At 40.7% G+C, this 22,810-nt stretch overlaps 1 protein-coding gene across 5 annotated transcripts; it reads left to right on the plus strand.

The window, feature by feature from the left end:
* The first annotated feature begins 448 nt into the window (after positions 1–448).
* On the plus strand, positions 449–22,810 carry ikzf1 (IKAROS family zinc finger 1 (Ikaros)). Of its 5 annotated transcripts, none has more exons than XM_041879641.2 (8): positions 449–681; positions 5,292–5,345; positions 5,641–5,763; positions 16,127–16,408; positions 18,771–18,938; positions 19,504–19,629; positions 20,486–20,620; positions 21,207–22,810. In XM_041879641.2, exons 1-8 carry the CDS (start codon positions 537–539, stop codon positions 21,911–21,913), a joined length of 1,740 nt encoding a protein of 579 aa, XP_041735575.1. In that variant the 5' UTR covers positions 449–536; the 3' UTR covers positions 21,914–22,810. The 5 variants fall into 5 exon arrangements, with proteins under 5 accessions (XP_041735575.1, XP_041735556.1, XP_041735566.1 ...); XM_041879622.2 differs by having other exon boundaries at positions 467–681; positions 20,489–20,620; XM_041879632.2 differs by lacking the exon at positions 20,486–20,620 and having other exon boundaries at positions 469–681.

A 22,810-nucleotide genomic window follows, 5' to 3' on the forward strand; every position in this document is an offset into this window, starting at 1 on the left:
TAGGTGTTTTCACATGTTACTTTTCTTAAAAATTTTCCAATCGCAGAGCTGCTTGGAATAAATTATTTCAAATGAGACTTCTAGACCAGAGCATTTACCTCAGTTAGCATCACCTGATCTATTTGTCTCTATTTTCAAGCAAACCACTGCCACCTCAAAGGTCTGTCCTACTGAAAAGATGGGATAACTGTCACAATATTTGTTTAAACATAATCTGAAACCAACACAGTTGTCGTTATAATTGCACTGTGACTAATATAGCATGCCAGAACAGGTGACAGACGGGGAGCTTCCCATATGCAAGTGAGGAGTCCCCATCCTTCTCTACGAAATAAATAAATAAACAATGAATCGTCCGGTCTCCTGTACGCCTCATCCCATCTCATGCATGGCTGCCAGTAATGGTCTACTTGGTGTCAGCTTTTATTGGCACGATACAAAGCAAGTGCCAAAGGCTGCTGCCTCCACTCCCCGAGCAGACTCGACCTCTGGATAAAAGCAAGCAAAATGCCTCAGTCGAGCACAGAAACATTGAAATGTTAGGCTGGAAAGAGGAAGTACAGTGGAGAGGGGAGGGACCGAGGGCAGAGTTCCATGGGGCTGCCGCGGCGCTTCGAACTTCTGCACATGGAGCGGGGGAGAGTTGGAAGAACTTCATATTGCAAACTCAAGGAATAGCAGGTAGAGAAACTTTTACGATGCTTGTTAACTTCTAACTAATTTAAAGCGTTTATTCGTATTTCTAAATAGTAAGAAGGGGCCTTACTCTTTAAAAATGAACTATGTAGCGGATTGGAAAACGTTGTCCTGAAGTCTGGTGCAGGTGCGCGAGCGTCTGAAATCCTGTGATGCGAGTATTTGTATAGCGGCGCACGTAACTGATTTGACCAAGAAGTCAAGGGAAATTGTAATGTTTAATGAATGTTATACAATTTTGATCCGCGTTGTAGTTAATATCAAACGCACTTAGGAAAATAATGGAATAATGAAAAATGTTCCTCTTTTCCCATACTCCTTTTTGGAGATTGCAGGAATTGCTCACCATTATCTTGACCATATAGAAGCATTAGACTATGTTTCTTGCCATTGACGATTAAGCCTATATGAATTATGGTTAACATAAAAACAAAAATACGTTTTTGTTGTTTCAAAGTTTTACATAGACTCCTTTCACTTTTCGTACCAGATCGGCACCTGTTGCAACTGTGCGCATCCAGAATGAATATCTGATTATAACTATTTTACTTAATGTCATTCAAGCTGGAGTTCTTATTTCAGAAGTCCACTTTCCATTATTACAAATCAAACGAAATAGGCCTAAGTTAAAATAAACGCAAAAACATTATCTTAACACTCCTCAATGAAAGCGCTGAAACTAGTTAGCTATAACTAACTACGTTGCCTACAGCATAAAAAATTTAATGTGTTTCTCTGCTTTCTCAAAGTTACATGAAAAATACACTTCGAAATCCCGTTTCAAGATGCCCAAGACGTTCGCAATCATTGGTTGGTCTGAGCCGAACTTGACATGTGTGTTGATAGTATTGGTGGGCAGGACTCAAGTAACTGTTAACATGTTGTGAAACTGACATTCAACAAAAACTTGGGGAAACAAGTTCACAAAACTTACCTCACACTTTTGTGCGCTGGGACATATAATTCTACAAACTTTAACTCGTAGGTTATTCTATTCAACAATGAAAAATCTAACTTAAGTCTACAAATTAATTTGGTTAAAAATAATAAGGTATATCATTGCTGCATTGCCCAGTTTGTAGTCACAAAGCATCAAAAGCAATGTGGATATTGTTTTAACTTGATTTAATTTGTTGTTAACAATATTTCCATTTTGTTAACATTGCCTCCCACGGGGCAAAAACTGGTTGAATCAACGTGGTTTCCACACATTTCAACAACAACAAAAATGTATGTGTTGATGTTGAATCAATGTGGAAAACTGATTGGATTTGCAGAAAGTCATCAACATAATGCAATTTCGTATTTTCTTTCACCCATCTTCTAACCTAAATCAAATGTTTTGTTGATTTCACATTGAATTCACGTTAGTTGACAACTCAACCAAATGTAAATCAAAAATAGGTATTGAACTGACTACTTCTTCATTCAGTATTACAATTCACTTACACTGAGTGTACAAAACATTAGGAACACCGAATGCTGCAAATACATGCTTGTGGACACATCCACCTCCTCATTATTAGCAGACTGAGGATAGGGAAACCGAATGAAAGGCAGTTATTAAAATGATCCTCACTGAAAACCAGTGTAATGAAGTGTGTCAGATTCAATTGAAGACCCTATAAGGAAACTCCTTTCACCCCTATAATGTAGACCATCTAACCCTTACAATAGGTGCCCAAACATCAGCTCACATTTCCTTAATTGCTAATGAGAAATCACTCTATAATTTTAAAAGATGACTGTTCATTATATTATGTGGTATAGTGTAATAGGGCATGGTTCCCCAAATGGTGGGTTGGGAACCACAGGTGGGTCGCTGGTAAGGCATGAGCAAATTATGGCACAAATATTGTTTTGTTTAACACTGCAATGGATGAGGTGAGACTCAGTACTCAAAAAGTCATATAATTTTTTCCATCTCAGTATCAAAATATATTAATCAAACTGATAACATTATATTTTAGGAATAAATTAGCCACAAAAGCCACTCTTCTTAATTTATTTTCCAAATGAGTGATTGGTTTTTGTATGCCATATGTCAAAAGGAATTTTCTGGAGAAACAAATTAGTATTTTCAAGTACAGTCTTGAATCACACTTCTGATAGAAGCAGCATATACTAATAATAGTTTGGGAACAAAAACATTTCAAGAAGAATACTTGATATGATACATTTCTTGTTTTAATTTTCAACAACACAAAAAACATATGAAAAACTTAGCATGACGTTCTATATCACCACGTAGATTGTATTGATTTTCATATATGACTATTTATTCATTTGTGTTAGCCCCCATGTTATTTGCATATGTTTTTTGTTGATATTCCAACATTTAAGGATTAATATGAGTTGCTAGATTATAGTTTACATTATAAAACCCCGTCTGTCCGTTTTTACTCCTCCCAGTATCCAAAGTGTGCTGGTGTAGTCCACTTTGGCTGTTTAACGGTTTGGCTGTTTCAGTCTCCACCCTGCTCCCTTTCGTGTGTTCGCACCCTCCTCTGCACAGCCCTTCCACCCCACCCTTCCATCCACCCCTCACACACACAACACACAACACACACACACACACACACACACAACACACACAATCCCTTGAGTTAGGACTGAGGGTGTTGTGAACCCACAGCCCTCTTCCTGTCTCTCCTCCCCTTACTGAGCGCACTCAGACCCACTGCCATGACTCTTCCTGCCCTTTGTGAGGCGCTTTCAGAAAGCAGCTATTGCCATTAGTGCCTTGTTTTTTCAAATTGGACTTTAGAAGGTGGTGTCATTCTGAAATATTGTCTGAATGAAACCATCCACAAAACACAACATATATTGAGAATCATCAACAAGAAAAGAAAAAAAACATGATATAGCAAGATATCCAACTAATTGTCTTTTGTCACAAACGCCTGTGGTTTAAAATGACCTTAGACAGGAAATGATGATATGAAAAATGCTCCCCCCAATTTTATTTTTATTGAATCTAGCTTCAAGTAGTTATACTAAAAGTAAGAACAGTGTCACTTCAGGTGAATATACAACTTCCTGAATGTTCTCATGCACCTTGCTCTCCACATGCCTACACAACTGGGTTGTGGTTTAACATGGGAATGCATTTCTCACTTCTGTCAAAGTCCCCCACCAACACCATCAGTATTTCCCTTCACACCATCTGCCCAGAAAAAAAGGGCACATGAGATTACCACCCCCTCTCGACCTCCAAACTCCAGATGCTAAAGAATGATGACGCAGGCAGGGCCTCCTACTCCTATATCGACACACACTAGCACGCAACACTCACTGCGCTCTCTGTAGCACATCTTCTGCACTAATGACCTTGCCCTTCCTACCCCCTCCCCAATCCCCTCCCCACCACCTCCCCCACTTGGGTCCTGGGTGTCTGTGGGTTGTGGAACCTCTGCCTCGACTCGCCTGTCCGCTGAACATTGTGCGTTGCGACAGCAGCGGGGGCTGCTTGGTGGCTTCCCACTATTTGTTCCAAATGTGTGGAGCCATCTGTCAGTAAAACAGGAAGGCCTAGGTTCCCCTTCTCCCTCGGGCTTGCTTCGCTATTTTAGGGAGCTTCACTTCTCCCTGTGTGGCTGGCTGGTCCGGGCAAGCGGCTCCACCAAGGGCCTTCTTGAAGTGGCGGAGCTGAGGCTGAGGCTGTTGTGCCCATCTGCTGCAGGCTTGAGGGGGATGCATTATTAATGGGGCCACGCGCACTGGTGACTCCTCAGATATGCAGCAGGCTCTGGCCAGGGGATGTGCTCTTCTTCACTAAATTGCCTCCTCTTGTGCGAGAGAAACTTACTTCGGGGCCCCTCGGCCTTCTCCTTCCTCTATCGATCTCTCTGTCCCTGGTTCTCTCTCTTCACTTTCGCTCTCTGGCACACTCCCTGTCTGTCTTGGTTCCCTCCCCTCTCTATCTCTGTATCTCCCCCTCTCTATCTATCTCCGTCTCGCTCTCCTTCTCTGGGTCCCTCTCTGCATCTCTCTCGGCCTGTCTTTCTCTCTCTTCCTCTCTCTCTCTTTCTTATCTTTCTCTCTCTCCTCTCTCTTTGTTTCTGATTGTGGCTCCTCTCACACATGTCTCTGCTCGGGTAGTGGCGCGCTCAGCGATGCATGCTCTGTAAATTAAAGCGAACACGAGCGCCGATAAGCTTGGCACGGGCAAACAGCCGCATCCTCAGTGACCTAGGGCCAGTTAATTTTCTGCTTAATTTTGCGGCAGTCAGTTTGCATTTGTGGATGATTACGTGGCAGGAAATTAACAATAAATAACAAATGTGGTCTGAAAGCCCCTTCCCAGCACCCCCATCACCATAGCCCATCATGCGGGGCCAAGCCACTCTCCCAGCCCGCCCTCTCTGTCAGACTTGTAATGAAAATGTCTGTAATTCTTTGTAATGTAATGTGGGGGACAGTGGTGTGTCTTTCGGTGTGACAAGAGTGATCTTGCCGGGGTGACAGAGTTGTACAGAGAGAGGTCACCCCTTTAGTCAGCTGTGGCTTTTTATAATGTTGTGTTTTTTCGGCCCTGTGGAGCCGTTGATTACATTTAAACACATCTACATCTCTGTGTCTCTCTATCCCATTAGAGTACCTGCACCGAATGGAGACGGAGGAGGCACAGGAGATGTCTCAGATACCAGGTAAGAGCTTCTGTTTTCAGAACTGGTAGGGCCATGTCTAGGTAGAAAAGAGAAGCACAACATGAGTTGCACAGAGCCCAAGCTGAGTGGCACAGTCATAGCACATGTAATGGATAATAGATTACATTTACATTTTAGTCATTTAGCAGACGCTCTTATCCAGAGCGACTTACAGTTAGTGAGTGCATAATTATTTAATTTTTTTCATACATAGATAATTATGGTTCTAACTTATGAGCAATAATGAACCATGTTCTGGTGACTAATGGGTGTTTGCTGGTGCTTCCCCATGTAGGCAGGGACAGCCCCACTCCCAATGATGTGTCTGAGGAGAACGACGAGGCCATGCCCATCCCAGAGGACCTGTCTGCTAGCTCCAATCTGCAACACAACAACAGGGGTGACAAAGAAGGCATGGGTGAGTGACAGATCATACAAGTCTGTGCCACATAAGTTTCACTGTGCTTCCCCATTGCACCACTCCCACATCAGTAGGCCTATAACCAGTTAAGTTGTTACACCTAGACCAGTATGGCCATCAAACCTCTTTACCTGTGCACCCCAAAACCTAGCAGTTTCCAGAGCACCTTCAGAAATATTTATACCCTCACAAGGACAAAAGTAGTAGCACTGTTGTTACTAATAATAATGAAAATAATGATGATTTAAAAATCATGTGAAATACATGACGAATACATTAATAATTAACAACACATGTTTGTTACACCCGCCTACACTTAATAGAAATTTCAGCACTTTTTTTACACAGTCCTCCCATTTTATGGCACCAAAGGTATTGGGACAAAATTCACTTATATGTGTATTAAAGTAGTCAAAAGTTTAGTATTTGGTCCCATATTCCGAGCACGCAATGACTACATCAAGCTTTGACTCTACACATTTGTTGGATGCATTTGCTGTTTTGTTTTGGTTGTGTTTCAGATAATTTTGTACCCAATAGAAATTAATGGTAAATAATGTATTCTGTCATTTTGGAGTCATTTTTATTGTAAATAAGAATATAATATGTGTCTAACACTTCTACATTAATGTGGATGCTACCATGATTACGGATAATCCTGAATGAATCGTGAACAATGAAAAGTGAGAAAGTTACAGAGTCGTAAATATCACCCCCCCTTCCCCCTCCCCAAAACAGAAAATGCTAACCTCTCACCATTACAAAAACAGGGTAGGTTAGCATTTTTTGGGCGGGTTATGATATTTATGCCTCTGTAACGTTCTCACTCTTTCCATGACATAGACTGACCAGGTAAATCCAGGTGGGGCGGCAGGTAGCTTAGTGGTTAAGAGCATTGTGCCAGTAACCGAAAGGTCACTGGTTCTAATCCCCGAGCCGACTAGGTGAAACATCTGTCGATGTGCCCTTGAGCAAGGCACTTAACCCTAATTGCTCCTGTAAGTCGCTCTGGATAAGAGTGTCTGCTAAATGACTTAAATGTTATTGAAATCCACTTCATCAGTGTAAATGAAGGGGAGGAGAGGGTGAATGGGCAAGACAAAAGATTTAAGTGCCTTTGAACGTGGTATGGTAGTAGGTGCCAGGGGCACCTGTTTGAGTGTGTCAAGAACTGCAACACTGCTGGGTTTTTTGCACTCAACAGTTTCCCTTGTGTATCAGGACATCCAGCCAACTTGACACAACTGTGGGAAGCATTGGAGTCAACATGGGCCAGCATCCCTGTGGAACGCTTTTGACACCTTGTAGAGTCCATGCCCTGACAAATTGAAGATGCTCTGAGGGCAAAAGTGGGTGCAACTCAATATTAGGAATGTGTTCCTAACGTTTTGTACACTCAGTGTAAGTGAATTTGTCCGAATACTTTTGGTCCCCTAAAATGGGGACTATGTACAAAAAGTGCTGTAATTTCTAAATGGTTCACCTGATATGGATTAAAATACCCAAGAAATAAAGCTGACAGACTCTACAAAAGAGCTGCACTTTAACCTCATAGTCATTGTATCATTTCAAATCCAAAGTGCTGGAGTACAGAGCCAAAACAACAACAAAATTGTCACTGTCCCAATACTTTTGGAGCTCACTGTACATATCATAAAAACAAATGTGTTAGTAACATAACTATTTTGTTAGTAACATAACATTTCATAACGGCATCCCAACAAGTGGTTACCACATGTAACAAAAATCCCTTAGACCCACTCATTACTTGCAATCTGGCACTTAATCAAACGTAGTTCTTTTGAACATGTAATCTAAAAGTTATTGATGCATTTAGGTCATTGGCAGGAAAGGTTGGACATTTCTTTGATCTGTCTCATGATGTGCAAAACCTTAAGGAATGGCTAATGTGCCCTTGATATGAGGATGTTACTAAATTAAGCCAGGGAATATCATGGACATAATATTAGCATTAGTTGATGTACATGTTTATTTAAACTCGGGACATGACTGGGTTATTAGGGGACACCAGGCAGCATTTACCAGATGGAGTTTTGGAATTTGAATTGTTGCTTCATGAGTACATTTGTGAAAAGCCCCCCTAGTGCTGCACTACCTGTAGGGAAACCATATCATATTTTATGCCTAAAAGTACAGTAGCTCATTCAACCAATAGCTATGGTATGTTTGTGGGATGTGTCGGTGATCCATTGTGATAACTACAATACACAGTAAGTGTTACTATAAATTGTGGTGTAAAATTGGAATGTCCTTCCTTCCATATTAGCTCCAGATAGCTGTGTGGTGTAGTTTACCATGGCACTTTGAGGCGGCACTTAGTCAAAAATAACATGTCAGAGCAGAGGAAACTGAAATAGGATGTGCAAGAGTTTCCTAAGAAGAACTTGCCATCAGGCAGTTTCAACACTCCAGGAGATAAAGTCTTCAGGAGCAGAGTCAAGTTTCGGAGATCAGCACTGCACATCACAGCGCATCGCACCACCGCACTGCTAACGCACCTGCAAACACACTCACGCTTTCACTTCAACTGTCAAGCTTTTAACTCAGCAGCACACATAAGGAACTCCAACCCTCGCCAGCATGCCATAGTTTACGAGAAGGATACCCATTGTCATGCACCAGGAATGTATTGTAACTGCCATACTTACCATGAAGTACACATGTATCTTTATCAAGATTCACTTGGTCAATGTGAAAACGTCTGTCAGCATTTGTTGAGGAGCAATCATCACAAGACATTTTGAATCTTTCACCTCCAGCAGCTGCAATTCCAAGGTTTATTCATGATCCACCAACTGATTAAATTTCTGAAGCGTTACATGGACTTGACCCTATACTTCCAGATATTTTGGTAATAAATGCTCCTTTTTGGGGGGCTCTGTGCAAGTGTGCAGTTGAGCTAGAGATGGAAGAGGAGGCCATGGGAAACCCAGGCATATGCAGCTGTGGTTCACCCCCAGTCAGGCATGGCTTTCTCCATATGACTGTCTTTGTGGCTGAGCCTATGATTAGTCATTTCACTTGCCGTATTTTACATATTAGGAAAAACAGCTCAAATGACTCAAATCTTCACTGATGCACAAGGGGGACTATGATTTAGAGATCACAGTCACACAGTTTATAATTTTTACACGCGTTTCCTAAGTGAATTTAATGATTTTTGTCAATAATTTTGGGAATGTTGATACAGACATTATTCCACAGTACTTTCAACATGTTTTTGTAAATTCACATACAATGAGAGACGGTCATCAGTGATAAAAATTAGATACTGTATTGTGTTCTTTGTTGAGTCTGTTTTTTAAGGATGGGTTGTATGATTCTTCATCTCTATATCTGGCCTTATAGTATTTTGAAGAGGTCCTGAATCAGGAGAGAGGTCGGCCTAAACATAGCCAATAGTGTGTGTGTGTGTGTGTGTGTGTTTGTTGTATGTGTTGGTCTTTGAATGTGAGTGAGTGTAAGTGTTTGTGTATGTGGTGCTCTGCACTCCTTGAAGATCTAATCACCAGTGTGAGAGGAAGTGACTGTTATATCTATGCAGTGCATCGCTGGCTCGCTGATAAACCCCAAATGCATCAGGGAGTTATTATTATCTGTCAGGATCATGTGGTACAGAGGCTATGGGCCTGAAGTGCAGAGCGCACGCAGAACTGTGTAACTAAGACAGGGAGGCTGAAAGTATAACGGAAGCTCAAGACCTCAAAGCCAGGTTGCTTTTTGCAGTTTTCCATTTACTTTCCAAAGCCAGCATAGGTTCGTCCTACACAGCTTCTCTAGGTTCATCCTACATAGCCTCACCATATGATTCAACAAGCACAAAAAGTATTCCCCTTGTGTGAGGAGTACAAGACATATCATCACAGAAGTATGCTTTACAAGTTGCCTTATTGAATTCAATTGTTAAAAAATATATTTGGTCATTACAGTCACGCAGACAGTAAAATGACATGTCACAGTATGTCTTTCTGGTGACACAATTTCTCTTTCGGTATGAATCATTCGGGTTATTAAGTCTTCGCTACAACCGGGTCTATTTCAGACCCGAGTGCTAAGCTTTTGAGTTCCCGAAAATTCAAGGCTAGTAGAAAAGTACACTTTGTTTTTGGTGCTCCTAATCAACACTGACACACTCAAAGGAGTCACACTCCATGGCATGTACGTGGTTTTACACGCATGTGGTTGGTTCCACAGTCAAGCTAGCACACACTGGGCTATTTTCATCAGGCAGTGAGAAAAGCAGCCCCATTACAGGAACCTCCAACAGGCTATTTTTACTTCCACACTAGATATCTAAACCAACACCAATGGCTTGTTATCAGTTACCTGGGTTTCCTATTATTTTGCTATACTGAACAAAAATAGATTTTACTGAGTTACAGTTCATAAAAGGAAATCAGTCAATTTAAATAAATAAATTAGGCCCTAATCTATGTATTTCACATGACTGGGCAGGGGTGCAGCCATGGGTGGGCCTGGGAGGGCATAGGCCCACCCACTTGGGAGCCAGGCCCAGCCAATCAGAATTAGTTTTTCCCCACAAAAGGGCTTTATTACAGACAGAAATAGTCCTCAGCACCCCCCCAACCCCTCTCAGACAATCCCGAAGGTGAAGAAGCCGGATGTGGAGGTCCTGGGCTGGCATGGTTACATGTGGTCTGCGGTTGTGAGGCCGGTTGGACGTACTGCCAAATTCTCTAAAACGACGTTGGAGGCAGCTTACGGTATAAATTAACATTCAATTCTCTGGCAACAGCTCTGGTGGACATTCCTGCAGTCAGCATGCCAATTGCATGCTCCCTCAAAACTTCAGACATCTGTGGCATTGTGTTGTGTGACAAAACTGCACATTTTAAAGAGGCCTTTTATTGTCCCCAGCATAAGGTGCACCTGTGTAATGATCATGCTGTTTAATCAGCTTATTGATATGCCCCACCTGTCAGGTGGATGGATTATCTTGGCAAAGGAGAAATGCTCACTAATAGTGATGTAAACTAATTTGTGCACAACATTTCAGAGAAATACGCTTTTTGTGCGTATGGAAAATGTCTGGGATTCTTTATGAAACATGGGACCAACACTTTGCATTTATATTTTTGTTCAGTGTAACTTGTGAACTTAGAAATGTAGAGTCTCTTTTGTACCAATGTATCAAATCAATGAAGCTTACTAAGTATATGATAGCCTACAGTGTTGAAAAGTATGTGTTTAGTTCTTTAACTTCCAAGTCAAGTGAATAAGCCCATGGTTTTGCCATGGAAGGTCTCTGGAAAGATACTTGAGCTTCAGTGGTCTACACCAACCCTCATGTTGTCGCTCTGGCCCTTCTCTTACCCACTATCACATAGCTGAGGTAGACAGCACTGAACCCGGAAAAGAAGAGGGAACTACTACTGCTATGTTGCAGCTTCTCAGAGATATCCAGTATGGGGAAGTTGTGACTAAATTGGGGATGGGAAGAAGGGCTTTTAGTTTATATCATGGTTGTCACACGGTCACACATCCTGATTTACTTGTTTTGGGAAGCAAGTGTCAAATCACACAGGGAAGGACAAACAAAGAGATAACTCTGCCTCTCAATGTCAACGGCAGACATTTAAGTCAAATTAGCAATCATTATAAACCGGGTAGTTTGGGATCTCGATGCTGATTGGCTGAAACAGCATTTCAGCTTTGTGTATATCAGACAATATACCACGCGTATGATGCAAAATACTTGTTTAGCGTTCTATTTACATTGGTAACCAGTTAATAATAACAATAAGGCACCTCAGAGTTTAACACGGCTAAGGGCTGCATCCATGCACTCCACTTCGCATCGTGCAGAAGAACACCCCTTAGCCTTATTGCTTAAATATTCCACTATGAATGCTATAGAACCAAAGGTTAACAGAAAGGCTCAGTGAGATTCTAAACTCAAGAGAAACTCAAGATGTCTGCATTTACTTAGCAGATGATTAAAGAATACAGTACTATGGGCACAAAAACAAGATCTTGCCTCTGACATTTTTACTAGATGTTGATAGTTAAGTATGTTTTACCATACTCTGGAATTCTTATCTTCACATTGACAAAACATCATCATCCCTCAATAAGGTAAAGCGAAGATTGGGGGTCAGCCTGATGAACCAAACTACTCAGTAATCTCCTCCATATAGCCTAACTCACACACATTCACATACACACATGCACACACACATTTTAACAAAACACATATTTATTTATTTTGTTATTACAGATCAATTCATTTATATATTTACATGCACACACACATTTTAACAAAACACATATTTATTTATTTTGTTATTATTACAGATCAATTCATTGATATATTTATAATTAGTAGGTTTTGTTATCTGTTTTAAAAAACGTTTTTATTTTTGTACTTATGTATTGTATATTGTTTTTTGTGGTGTGGTTTTCATATAAGCCCTTGGGCTTCCAACCTCACCTGCACACAGTTTTGTTTAAAATATATTTTTAAAATCTGTATTGTTGTCTATCACTTGTTTTCTTTGGTGCAAATACATAAATAATAATTAAATAAATAAAAGGGTAATACCACTACAACAAGTGTACTTTCTGTAAGTGAAATCACGGACGAGCCCCCAAATATGTTACAAGTTTTCTGCATTACATTAACCAAACAACAAACCCATAGAGGGTAGGAACATATTTTTCTCTCATTACTGTAATCATGTAGAAGTTGGAAAATGGTTGTATTCATATTGTAGCCCACCACCCAGTCATCTTCACGTCTATTGTTCTGCCTGACATGTAGGCCTAACATGTTTGGAGACATGCAGGCCTTAATTCAGCATCTGTGGTTTGTGAGAATATGCTCTTCACAGTTATCATTGCCTCTATGCCCGGGGTGCTCTCTCTTCGTCTGTTGTATTTTGTGCCTTTCTGCTTTCATCTAGCTAGCTTCCTTTGTGTTCTCTTCATCTCAGTGGAAAGACGTAGGTTATGTGTCCACTTGCAACGTGACAACAGGGCAACAGACAAAATGTTGTAAGACGAGGGAGGAGCATTTTCTTTTTTTTACAATGCTGCCCTGGACTTACAGTACTAATTCTAACATCATTTGTTCTTTGGTCTGTCCACTATCACCAATGTGGTGTTTAATATTATTATTGGAGTAGTTAGCATAGTACTGTATACCAAATGCTGATTTTATCCAGTATCACAAGATTGGCGGTGTTAGGTTGATAATGAAGTTATATTTGAGAGCAACAGAAAGTCATTGTGTTCACACTAGTTGCCTTTCCGCTTTCACTGGATGAATCATGCATTATGGGAGCTTGTTCCCTCAAAGTGTCAGTGAAAACAAGCGTCCTGCAAAAAGACTGTTTCAGTTACACCGTTTTACAATTCCTTGTCTGTGCTTCCCTTTCTGTCACTTCTCCATAATACTTGGTATTTTGGTTAGGCCGGCCCTGTTTCTGAAGCTTCCCCTTTTTCCCCTATAGATTCCTATAATTCATTATTTCCACTTCTTCCTCTTTGGGTGTACAAACAAGGTAGACACATGAGGAAATCAGCCACCATAACATGCAAATGAGGTTGAGGGGTTTGCAAGGAGTGTTTATTCCCACTAAAACTTGTGCTTATTGTGCTTATTGAGATGATAAATGTTGATTAAAATGATTGTTACAAAGTTATTGAAAAGAATGACAGTTCTGCAGACCCGTCGCCGGGATAAAGTGACTAAGGGGGCAGTTGAAATCAGTATTATTGTTTGAATTTTTGGAGAGCTACCTACCACTGGGCACAGACGTCAGTTCAACGTCTAGTTTTGATTTACATTTGGTTGAGTTGTCAACTAAAGTGAATTCAACAGGAAATAAACAAAACATTTCACCATGTCATTGGATTTAGGTTAAAAGTTGGGTGAAAAAATACAAAATTCCCTTACTTTGATGACTTTTTAAAAATTAAATCAGTTTTCCACGTTGATTCAACATCTTCACATTGAATTTTTGTTGTTGAAATGATATAGAAACAACGTCGATTCAATCAGTTTTAGCCTAATGGGCTATGTGTTCAGATAGTGTTTTTAAGTTATTGTTTTATCCCTTACTTGTTTGGTGGGCGTGTGTGTGTGCATGTGTGTGTGTGTGCGCGCGTACGTGCATGCGTGTTTGTGTTTTTACCATAGTTTGTTGGTCTGGTTGACACCGTTGCCATCCTTAGTTTCACACGGCTTCCTGTGTCTCTGTTTCCTGTTTATCTTGCTGTCATTTTCACAGAAGAGTGATGATGAGAGATGCAGTATGAGTTTCCCCATCTCCATTAGCAAAGGTTTAAAATAAATACAGTGGGGGAAAAAAGTATTTAGTCAGCCACCAATTGTGCAAGTTCTCCCACTTAAAAAGATGAGAGCGGCCTGTAATTTTCATCATAGGTACACGTCAAATATGACAGACAAATTGAGGAAAAAAAATCAGAAAATCACATTGTAGGATTTTTTATGAATTTATTTGCAAATTATGGTGGAAAATAAGTATTTGGTCACCTACAAACAAGCAAGATTTCTGGCTCTCACAGACCTGTAACTTCTTCTTTAAGAGGCTCCTCTGTCCTCCACTCGTTACCTGTATTAATGGCACCTGTTTGAACTTGTTATCAGTATAAAAGACACCTGTCCACAACCTCAAACAGTCACACTCCAAACTCCACTATGGCCAAGACCAAAGAGCTGTCAAAGGACACAAGAAACAAAATTGTAGACCTGCACCAGGCTGGGAAGACTGAATCTGCAATAGGTAAGCAGCTTGGTTTGAATAAATCAACTGTGGGAGCAATTATTAGGAAATGGAAGACATACAAGACCACTGATAATCTCCCTCGATCTGGGGCTCCACGCAAGATCTCACCCCGTGGGGTCAAAATGATCACAAGAACGGTGAGCAAAAATCCCAGAACCACACGGGGGACCTAGTGAATGACCTGCAGAGAGCTGAGACCAAATTAACAAAGCCTACCATCAGTAACACACTACGCCGCCAGGGACTCAAATCCTGCAGTGCCAGACGTGTCCCCATGCTTAAGCCAGTACATGTCCAGGCCCGTCTGAAGTTTGCTAGAGTGCATTTGGATGATCCAGAAGAGGATTGGGAGAATGTCATATGGTCAGATGAAACCAAAATATAACTTTTTGGTAAAAACTCAACTCGTCGTGTTTGGAGGACAAAGAATGCTGAGTTGCATCCAAATAACACCATTCCTACTGTGAAGCATGGGGGTGGAAACATCATGCTTTGGGGCTGTTTTTCTCCAAAGGGACCAGGACGACTGATCCGTGTAAAGGAAAGAATGAATGGGGCCATGTATCGTGAGATTTTGAGTGAAAACCTCCTTCCATCAGCAAGGGCATTGAAGATGAAACGTGGCTGGGTCTTTCAGCATGACAATGATCCCAAACACACCGCCCGGGCAACGAAGGAGTGGCTTCGTAAGAAGCATTTCAAGGTCCTGGAGTGGCCTAGCCAGTCTCCAGATCTCAACCCCATAGAAAATCTTTGGAGGGAGTTGAAAGTCCGTGTTGCCCAGCGACAGCCCCAAAACAACACTGCTCTAGAGGAGATCTGCATGGAGGAACGGGCCAAAATACCAGCAACAGTGTTCGAAAACCTTGTGAAGACTTACAGAAAACGTTTGACCTGTGTCATTGCCAACAAAGGGTATATAACAAAGTATTGAGAAACTTTTGTTATTGACCAAATACTTATTTTCCACCATAATTTGCAAATAAATTCATAAAAAATCCTACAATGTGATTTTCTGGATTTTATTTTCTCATTTTGTCTGTCATAGTTGACGTGTACCTATGAAGAAAATTACAGGCCTCTCTCATCTTTTTAAGTGGGAGAACTTGCACAATTGGTGGCTGACTAAATACTTTTTTTCCCCACTGTATATATTATCCATCTGTTATGTTTGATCTGGAACACTGATCACAAGAACCCACTGCATGAGTTCAGCAAATTTGTTTCAAAGTTTATCCTAGTGTACTCAGCCAATAAAGTTGAATTGAGGATTGTTGCACAGAAAGTGCTGATTTAAATGCTCTCACTCCGTAATGAACTATTGCTATAAGTAAGTTAATTGGAGGTGAGGCATGGTCTCACAGATGTTCATAGACTTCATAGACTAAAACAACCAGTCATGTAGAGGGAGACACAAACACATGCCTTTAAACTAACAGTCACATATTGTCCCATAAAAAGTCAAAGATAGTAATATAGTAATGTACTCATATTTCTACACAGGTAGGCTATAGTCCCCCAGAAACATGTTCCTATTCTAAACAGTGGCCCACTGCCCTCTTTTCCAGCCTGTAACATTAAAGTTGAGGCTCGCAGTGACGAGGAGAATGGGCTCGCCATTGACATGATGATGAATGGCGAGGAGGAGGAGGAGTGTGCGGAAGACTTGCGCGTGCTCGATGCCTCGGGGGCCAAAGTGAACGGCTCCCATGCAGGCGGCCCCGACAGCAAGGGCCCCTTCTCCTCGGCTGGGGGTATCCGCCTGCCCAACGGGAAGCTCAAGTGTGATATCTGTGGGATAGTTTGCATTGGCCCCAATGTGCTGATGGTGCACAAGCGAAGCCACACTGGTAAGCCATCCGCGATACTCATCGCCCTTACTTTGCACCCACGCTCACTGGTAGCCTTACAGAGAGATTATGTGTATGTGGAGTGGAGAAGATGAGATTGATTCTGTCTTTATCTTCACTTGAGACACTGAGAGCAGTAGACAGAACACTGTTAGGGTTAGTCTGTGTTCTTATGTCTTATTCCAAAGTTGTCTACAGAGCATGAGTTATAGGCTTCAACACAAGTAATTGGGGTTTCACACTATATATTTAGAGTTGGCCATTTACATGGTATTTACTTGGAAATCTAAAATGATAATTACATGCTTATCACCTAATAAATATGTTTTTGTATATTTAACCACTAAGTAGGCTACCATGCGACAGTGCTAGGCATCCACCGATTGTGTTGAATTCTAAGAGATAAGCACCAGGAGCTGCTAACTGTTACTATGTAATTTCTCATTAAGTGAAGTGCAATGAAGCAGTTGAATACTTGTTTCGCAAAAGTTATTACTTAAACAACTGGAGTTAATTGATGACGGCAGAGCTTAACAGGAGTAGATTATGTGTTATTAAACACTCTATTGAGTTTTTGATGTGGATAATATAGAGCTTTCATTGGTTTGTATTAGTCAAATGAGTTTCAGAGGCATCTTTTCCCATAGTTGCTGTGCTATAGTCTATATATTGGTCTATAATACTGTAAAGGGATGTTTTAGACTGAAATATTGACGTATTAGTCAAGTATGTCATGTGTCATTTGTAGTATCTACAGTATATTCTGTATGGGTGACTGAGGAAGCCACTATACAATTTTCATTCTCTGAGTGTTCTTTTAAATTATCACATGAGAGAAGTGGCTCGTGATCTATTTGTTGTGTGATAAGATTGAAAAAGTATGATCAATATAATCCCTAAACATGCCCTTATATCACAGTTGAAAAACAGGATATCTGCAGCAATTAAATGGAATCTCCACAAAATGGCAATTATCCGAGTATTACACGTTTTTCAAAATTCAGAATTGATATTCTATTGTAATGAACCCAAACCAGTGGCGGGGAACATTTTTCAAAAAGGCACTTAACTGTCAAGCTTTAGAAACTAATGAAACCCAAAATGGAAGAAAGGAACACTAGACTAATGTAAATGCAAAATAACATATAATAAAATATATAATGAAGTGCCTCCTATTTAAATAGAAAATATTCTGTGGTGTCTCTGCTCCTGAAATGCATTTTTAATGAGTTTCCTTTTTTTCTATAATTTTGCTGCTTCACTGGTAACTCTTATTTTATGGGGCCTTTTGAAAAAAAAAAGCCATATTAAAACCTTCTCACAGAATGCCACAACACTCAGAGAGGCTAGATATTGGTTTATTCCAGAACCACTGATCAGGAAGACTGGCTCTCAACACAAAGTGTTTCCTTCACTTTATTCAAATGAGCTTGAATTTGCATTGTGATGGGCTGCTCTTATTTTAGAGACGAAGAAGAGAAAAAAAAATGAGATTTTCTGATCAAATTGACCCAGGCACTGGTGCATTACAGAACTGGCAGCATGAGTCTGAAAGGCTCTTGTTCGATCAAAGTGCCATTCGGCTACGAGGTTCAGGGCCAGGGAGTGCATGGAGAAATGAAGTGTCACTCCGTTCTCAAACCCTCCTAGGCTGGTTGATTGGCCTGTGCACAGAGTTCCTCCATCATTCACTGTGTTCTAGTGCTTGGGAGTCTTGTAGTACTGTGACCCCACATTCACATCCACAGTGGCGCTATTGCTGGAGATGGTTTAGTTCTTGCATCCACATAGCAAAATTCAGACAATGGTTTTATACCTGGCTCATTATTCTCTGAAGAGAGGCTGTTCTCGTTGAGCCGAGCTGACATTGGTGTGGCTCAAAGCAAAATACAAACTCCGAATGGTTGATAAACTGATACAAATCACAAATAGGTCCATCTTATACTGTAAGATGACAAAAGAGAAAGCATGTTCATACATTCACCACACACTGTCAACACTTTGCATTAATCCTTGTTTATATAAAACATATATAATTCCATTCATATAGGCCTACTCTTACAAATAAAGTACTAATCTACAGTAATGTATATTATTGTCATTTTGTGTCAGCTCATAAAACAAGATTTTGCTGAAAATATTCCTCTTTTCTACATGATAATATTTACATAACTCAAAGACACCTATACTCCAGTTATGTATTTGAGAGATTACAAAAGTGTGCTTGTTAGTGAAAAATATGCAAACACTCATTTGCAATGTGCCACTTACATTGAAAGTGTTGATACATACTGTAGATGAGTGGCAGCTGCTCCTGTGTGATGGCCCTAACAGCCTGCTGTGTGGTGTTTCTGGTCCTCAGGAGAACGTCCATTCCAGTGTACCCAGTGTGGCGCTTCTTTCACCCAGAAAGGCAACCTGCTGCGTCATATCAAGCTCCACTCAGGAGAGAAGCCCTTCAAGTGTCACCTGTGCAACTATGCCTGTCGCAGGAGAGACGCCCTCAGCGGTCACCTACGTACCCACTCTGGTGAGTTAGGAGGATAGGAGTAGTGGTCAGTGTGTTGTGGACATTAGGGCATGCAACATTTTAAAAGGGTTTGCAACAGATTTTTATTTATTTTTTACCATGTAGTCCCTCCCTGTTTCATTCCGATGTCTCCCGTTTAGGGCCTAATTAACTTTCCAGGTGGTGGTACTTACCCAGTGGAATTGTGAGGGAACACCTTCCCTGTACTCTGTGGTCTTAGTGTGGAGTGGGAACCATCCCACTGGGCACACACTGGTTGAATCAACGTTGTTTCCACGTCATTTCAATGAAATTATGTTGAACCAACGAGGAATAGACGTTGAATTGACTTCTTTGCCCAGTGGGATATCTGTCATCTGCAAATATATCATTATAAATGTATCATGTCAATGAAACATGGGACTGGATCTATTGGAGAATGAAAAAGAATGCCATTATTATAACTCAAAATACAACATATACATGTACACCAATCACAATATGGACAGTACAATGGACATCTCACATGCTTGAAAATTGCTCTCAATTAATTGCTGTCAATACTCACTGCTGTCACTTCTTGCAGTTGGAAAACCCCACAAATGCGCCTACTGTGGGCGGAGCTACAAGCAGCGTAGCTCTCTGGAGGAACACAAGGAGCGGTGTCACAACTATCTCCAGTGCATGGGGCTGCAGAACAGCATCTATACAGGTTAGTTAGTGTCGGTCTCTCACCTCCACCCACACTGTTGACCTACTTTGAACTTGGCTACTCGTCACCACTCAGGACTCTCTCTGGTAGCAACATTAATGCACCAACAATGTTGAAATTGCAACAATACTCCAACAGGTCAGACTAGATTTTATAACATTTATCTGCAGAATAAATGTTGTTTCTCTATCAGATGCAAGGCTTCCATAATGTATTGGAGTGCTCTTTGCTGTTACTGTTGACTCATACCCAGTTATTCTAAAGGGGAAAACACTTTATTCAGTAAAGAAATGTGGTAAAAAAGGTCTTCAAGTTTTACTACTTCATTCTGTGAATCAAAGAACCATAAATAGGAGCATGACGTACTTTTTCTGCAATCTTTTCAGTTCATGTTTTGTTAAAAATAAATTGACAGTTCTGCTAAAATCTTATAATAATTTACTGAATGTGGAACATGGCTTAAAGTTAAATAAATATAGTAAGATAATGTGGCTTTTGCTCACGTAAAACTATCTCTTATACAAAGGATCCATTGAGGGTGGATGTACATGTAGCCTACTGAACTGACAACATTAGGAAGTGGGGCGAGAGTGCAGAGGTTAAGAAGAGGAAATTAGAAGAGGAAATTACGAGAAAGGTTGACCACTCTGCTTTGCTTAGTCAGTAAGGCCAATGTATACCAACTGCTGCATGTCTGTCAATAAAGGCCTCATCATCATTGTGCCCTGTATCTACTGTCAGGGAGGGATGCTTTAGCAAATTGTAGCAAGATCCTGTTATACAGTAATTATACATTTTATCAGGTCAGATTTTACTACTTTGATTCTGAAACCTACTTTTCTGTCTTGCTTTCCAGTAGTAAAGGAAGAAAGCAACCAGAATGAGCAGAGGGAAGACTTAAGCCAGATGGGATCTAACAGAGCCTTGGTGCTAGACAGACTAGCTAATAATGTAGCCAAACGTAAGAGCACTATGCCACAGAAGTTTGTAGGTAAGGGATAAAGTCTTCTTCCTTCGTATACCAACAAACATTTCTGTAATTGTAAAGCACAGGACTTAGGTTCCAATTGTCAGAATTGTGTATTTCAGTTTGATGCATTCTTATTTGCTACCTTTGCGCAGCAGAATATGCTATTTAATAAAACAGCACATATTCAGCATGATCACCCTTGTGCCTGGAATCTGCATATCTTTATAACAATGTTTGAGCTTTATTTAAGTTGAGCAAACAGAATATTTTCATTGATTTCAACTTGATTCTTACGCTTGGTGTATTATACATTTATTTGAAGATGACTCTTTCTTAAATTAACAATAAGAATATATTTACAAAATATGTTAGAAATAACAACAAATAAAACTAAGTAATCAGCCATGAGAAAAATGCAAAGAACGGAATATTCTAAATAAGGAGAATCACCTTTCAATATAAGTCAAACGTGACCAATAAATTGATCACTAGAACTACAGGTAAACATAAGTGCTTGTAATGTTTGATATCAGGAATCAGAGTTTTTAAAAAATTTGAATTGTAGGCTAACATTGGTGTTCATCTGTTTTCCCTTTCTAACCCTCAGGTGAGAAACGCCTCTCCGACATCTCCTTCGAGGGTGGCCCGGGGGAACTGATGCAGCCTCATGTCATCGACCAGGCCATCAACAGTGCCATCAGCTACCTGGGTGCAGAGTCTCTCCGACCGCTCATCCAGACCTCCCCAACCTCTTCTGACATGGGGGTCATGAGCTCCATGTTCCCCCTCCACAAGCCCCCTCCAGAGGGCCACGGCCTGTCAGCCAAGGACAGCGCAGCCGAAAATCTGTTGCTGCTCGCAAAGTCCAAGTCAGCCTCCAGCGAGAAGGACGGCTCCCCCAGCCACAGTGGCCAGGATTCCACCGACACGGAGAGCAACAATGAAGAGAGGGCAGGTGTCGGGGCCTCGGGCCTCATCTACCTGACCAACCACATCACGTCTGGGGTACGTAATGGCGTGCTGCCCCTGGTGAAGGAGGAGCAGCAGCGGCAGTACGAGGCCATGCGTGCCAGCATCGAGATTGCCTCGGAGGGGTTCAAGGTGCTGAGTGGAGAGGGGGAGCAGGTGAGGGCATATCGCTGTGAACACTGCCGCATCCTCTTCCTAGACCACGTGATGTACACCATCCACATGGGCTGCCACGGCTTCAGAGACCCCTTTGAGTGCAATCTCTGTGGCCACCGCAGTCAGGACCGCTACGAGTTTTCGTCACACATGACCCGAGGGGAGCATCGCTACAGAGTTGCCAACTGAACACACACTTACTCAAGAACATACACATGTACATGTACTAACACACACACACACACACAATTTTTATACATTGTCAAGAAATTGCATGTTGAAGAACAAGTCTAATTTATGTTGATTTCACATGTTCAGGAGGAAAAATTAACTATTCCTCCATCTGCTTTTTTAGAAAACAAAAGGTGTTCAAATAACTGTTCAGTGAACAAAACAAACAACTTAAAAAATTATTGTGCCTCAGCACTAAGTATCATGTGTCACATACTGTATAGTTTTAAGTCATTGATCTACCCTTTGATGTCTGTGTACATTAAATAAATGTCTGTTTTCTGATAGCCTACCTGGACAGGAATATCTGTATATTTTATTCTAAAGAATACAATCATGCAAAAAAAAGTTGTCTTTTAAATGGCAAGGTATTGCTTGACATTTAAGTTGTCATAACATGACAATTTCATTCTTCACTATAATAATCTATTTGAATCTCCCCCAAGGAGATTTAGCTCCTTATTGTACTTAAATGTAACAGTTTGTTTTAAACTTCTTGTTTTTTTTATATGAACTTTTTATATATTATTTATGCCGTGTACACATGCATGTGTTTCTTTTGGTAATTTATTACAGTTGGTGTTTCCTGTTTGATTTGTTTAGTTCACACATTCCCTACCATTAATCAAATGTGATACATTAATTTGAGTTTAATAAATGACTGAACTAGAGTGTTTTTACTGAAAGATTTTTGTTTGATATAAAGTATGGATGGGATTCGGTTTTGTCCCAGCTTTTTACCTCGGTGGCAGAGAAAATGTTACTCTCAATTTGGACTAAACTTTCAAAGTATTTTCACTCATATATCATGCTTGCAAAATATCAATAAAGGATATTTTACATACACAAAAATAA

Source organism: Coregonus clupeaformis, chromosome 1 (genome assembly GCF_020615455.1).
Source record: "Coregonus clupeaformis isolate EN_2021a chromosome 1, ASM2061545v1, whole genome shotgun sequence".
NCBI lineage: Eukaryota > Metazoa > Chordata > Actinopteri > Salmoniformes > Salmonidae > Coregonus > Coregonus clupeaformis.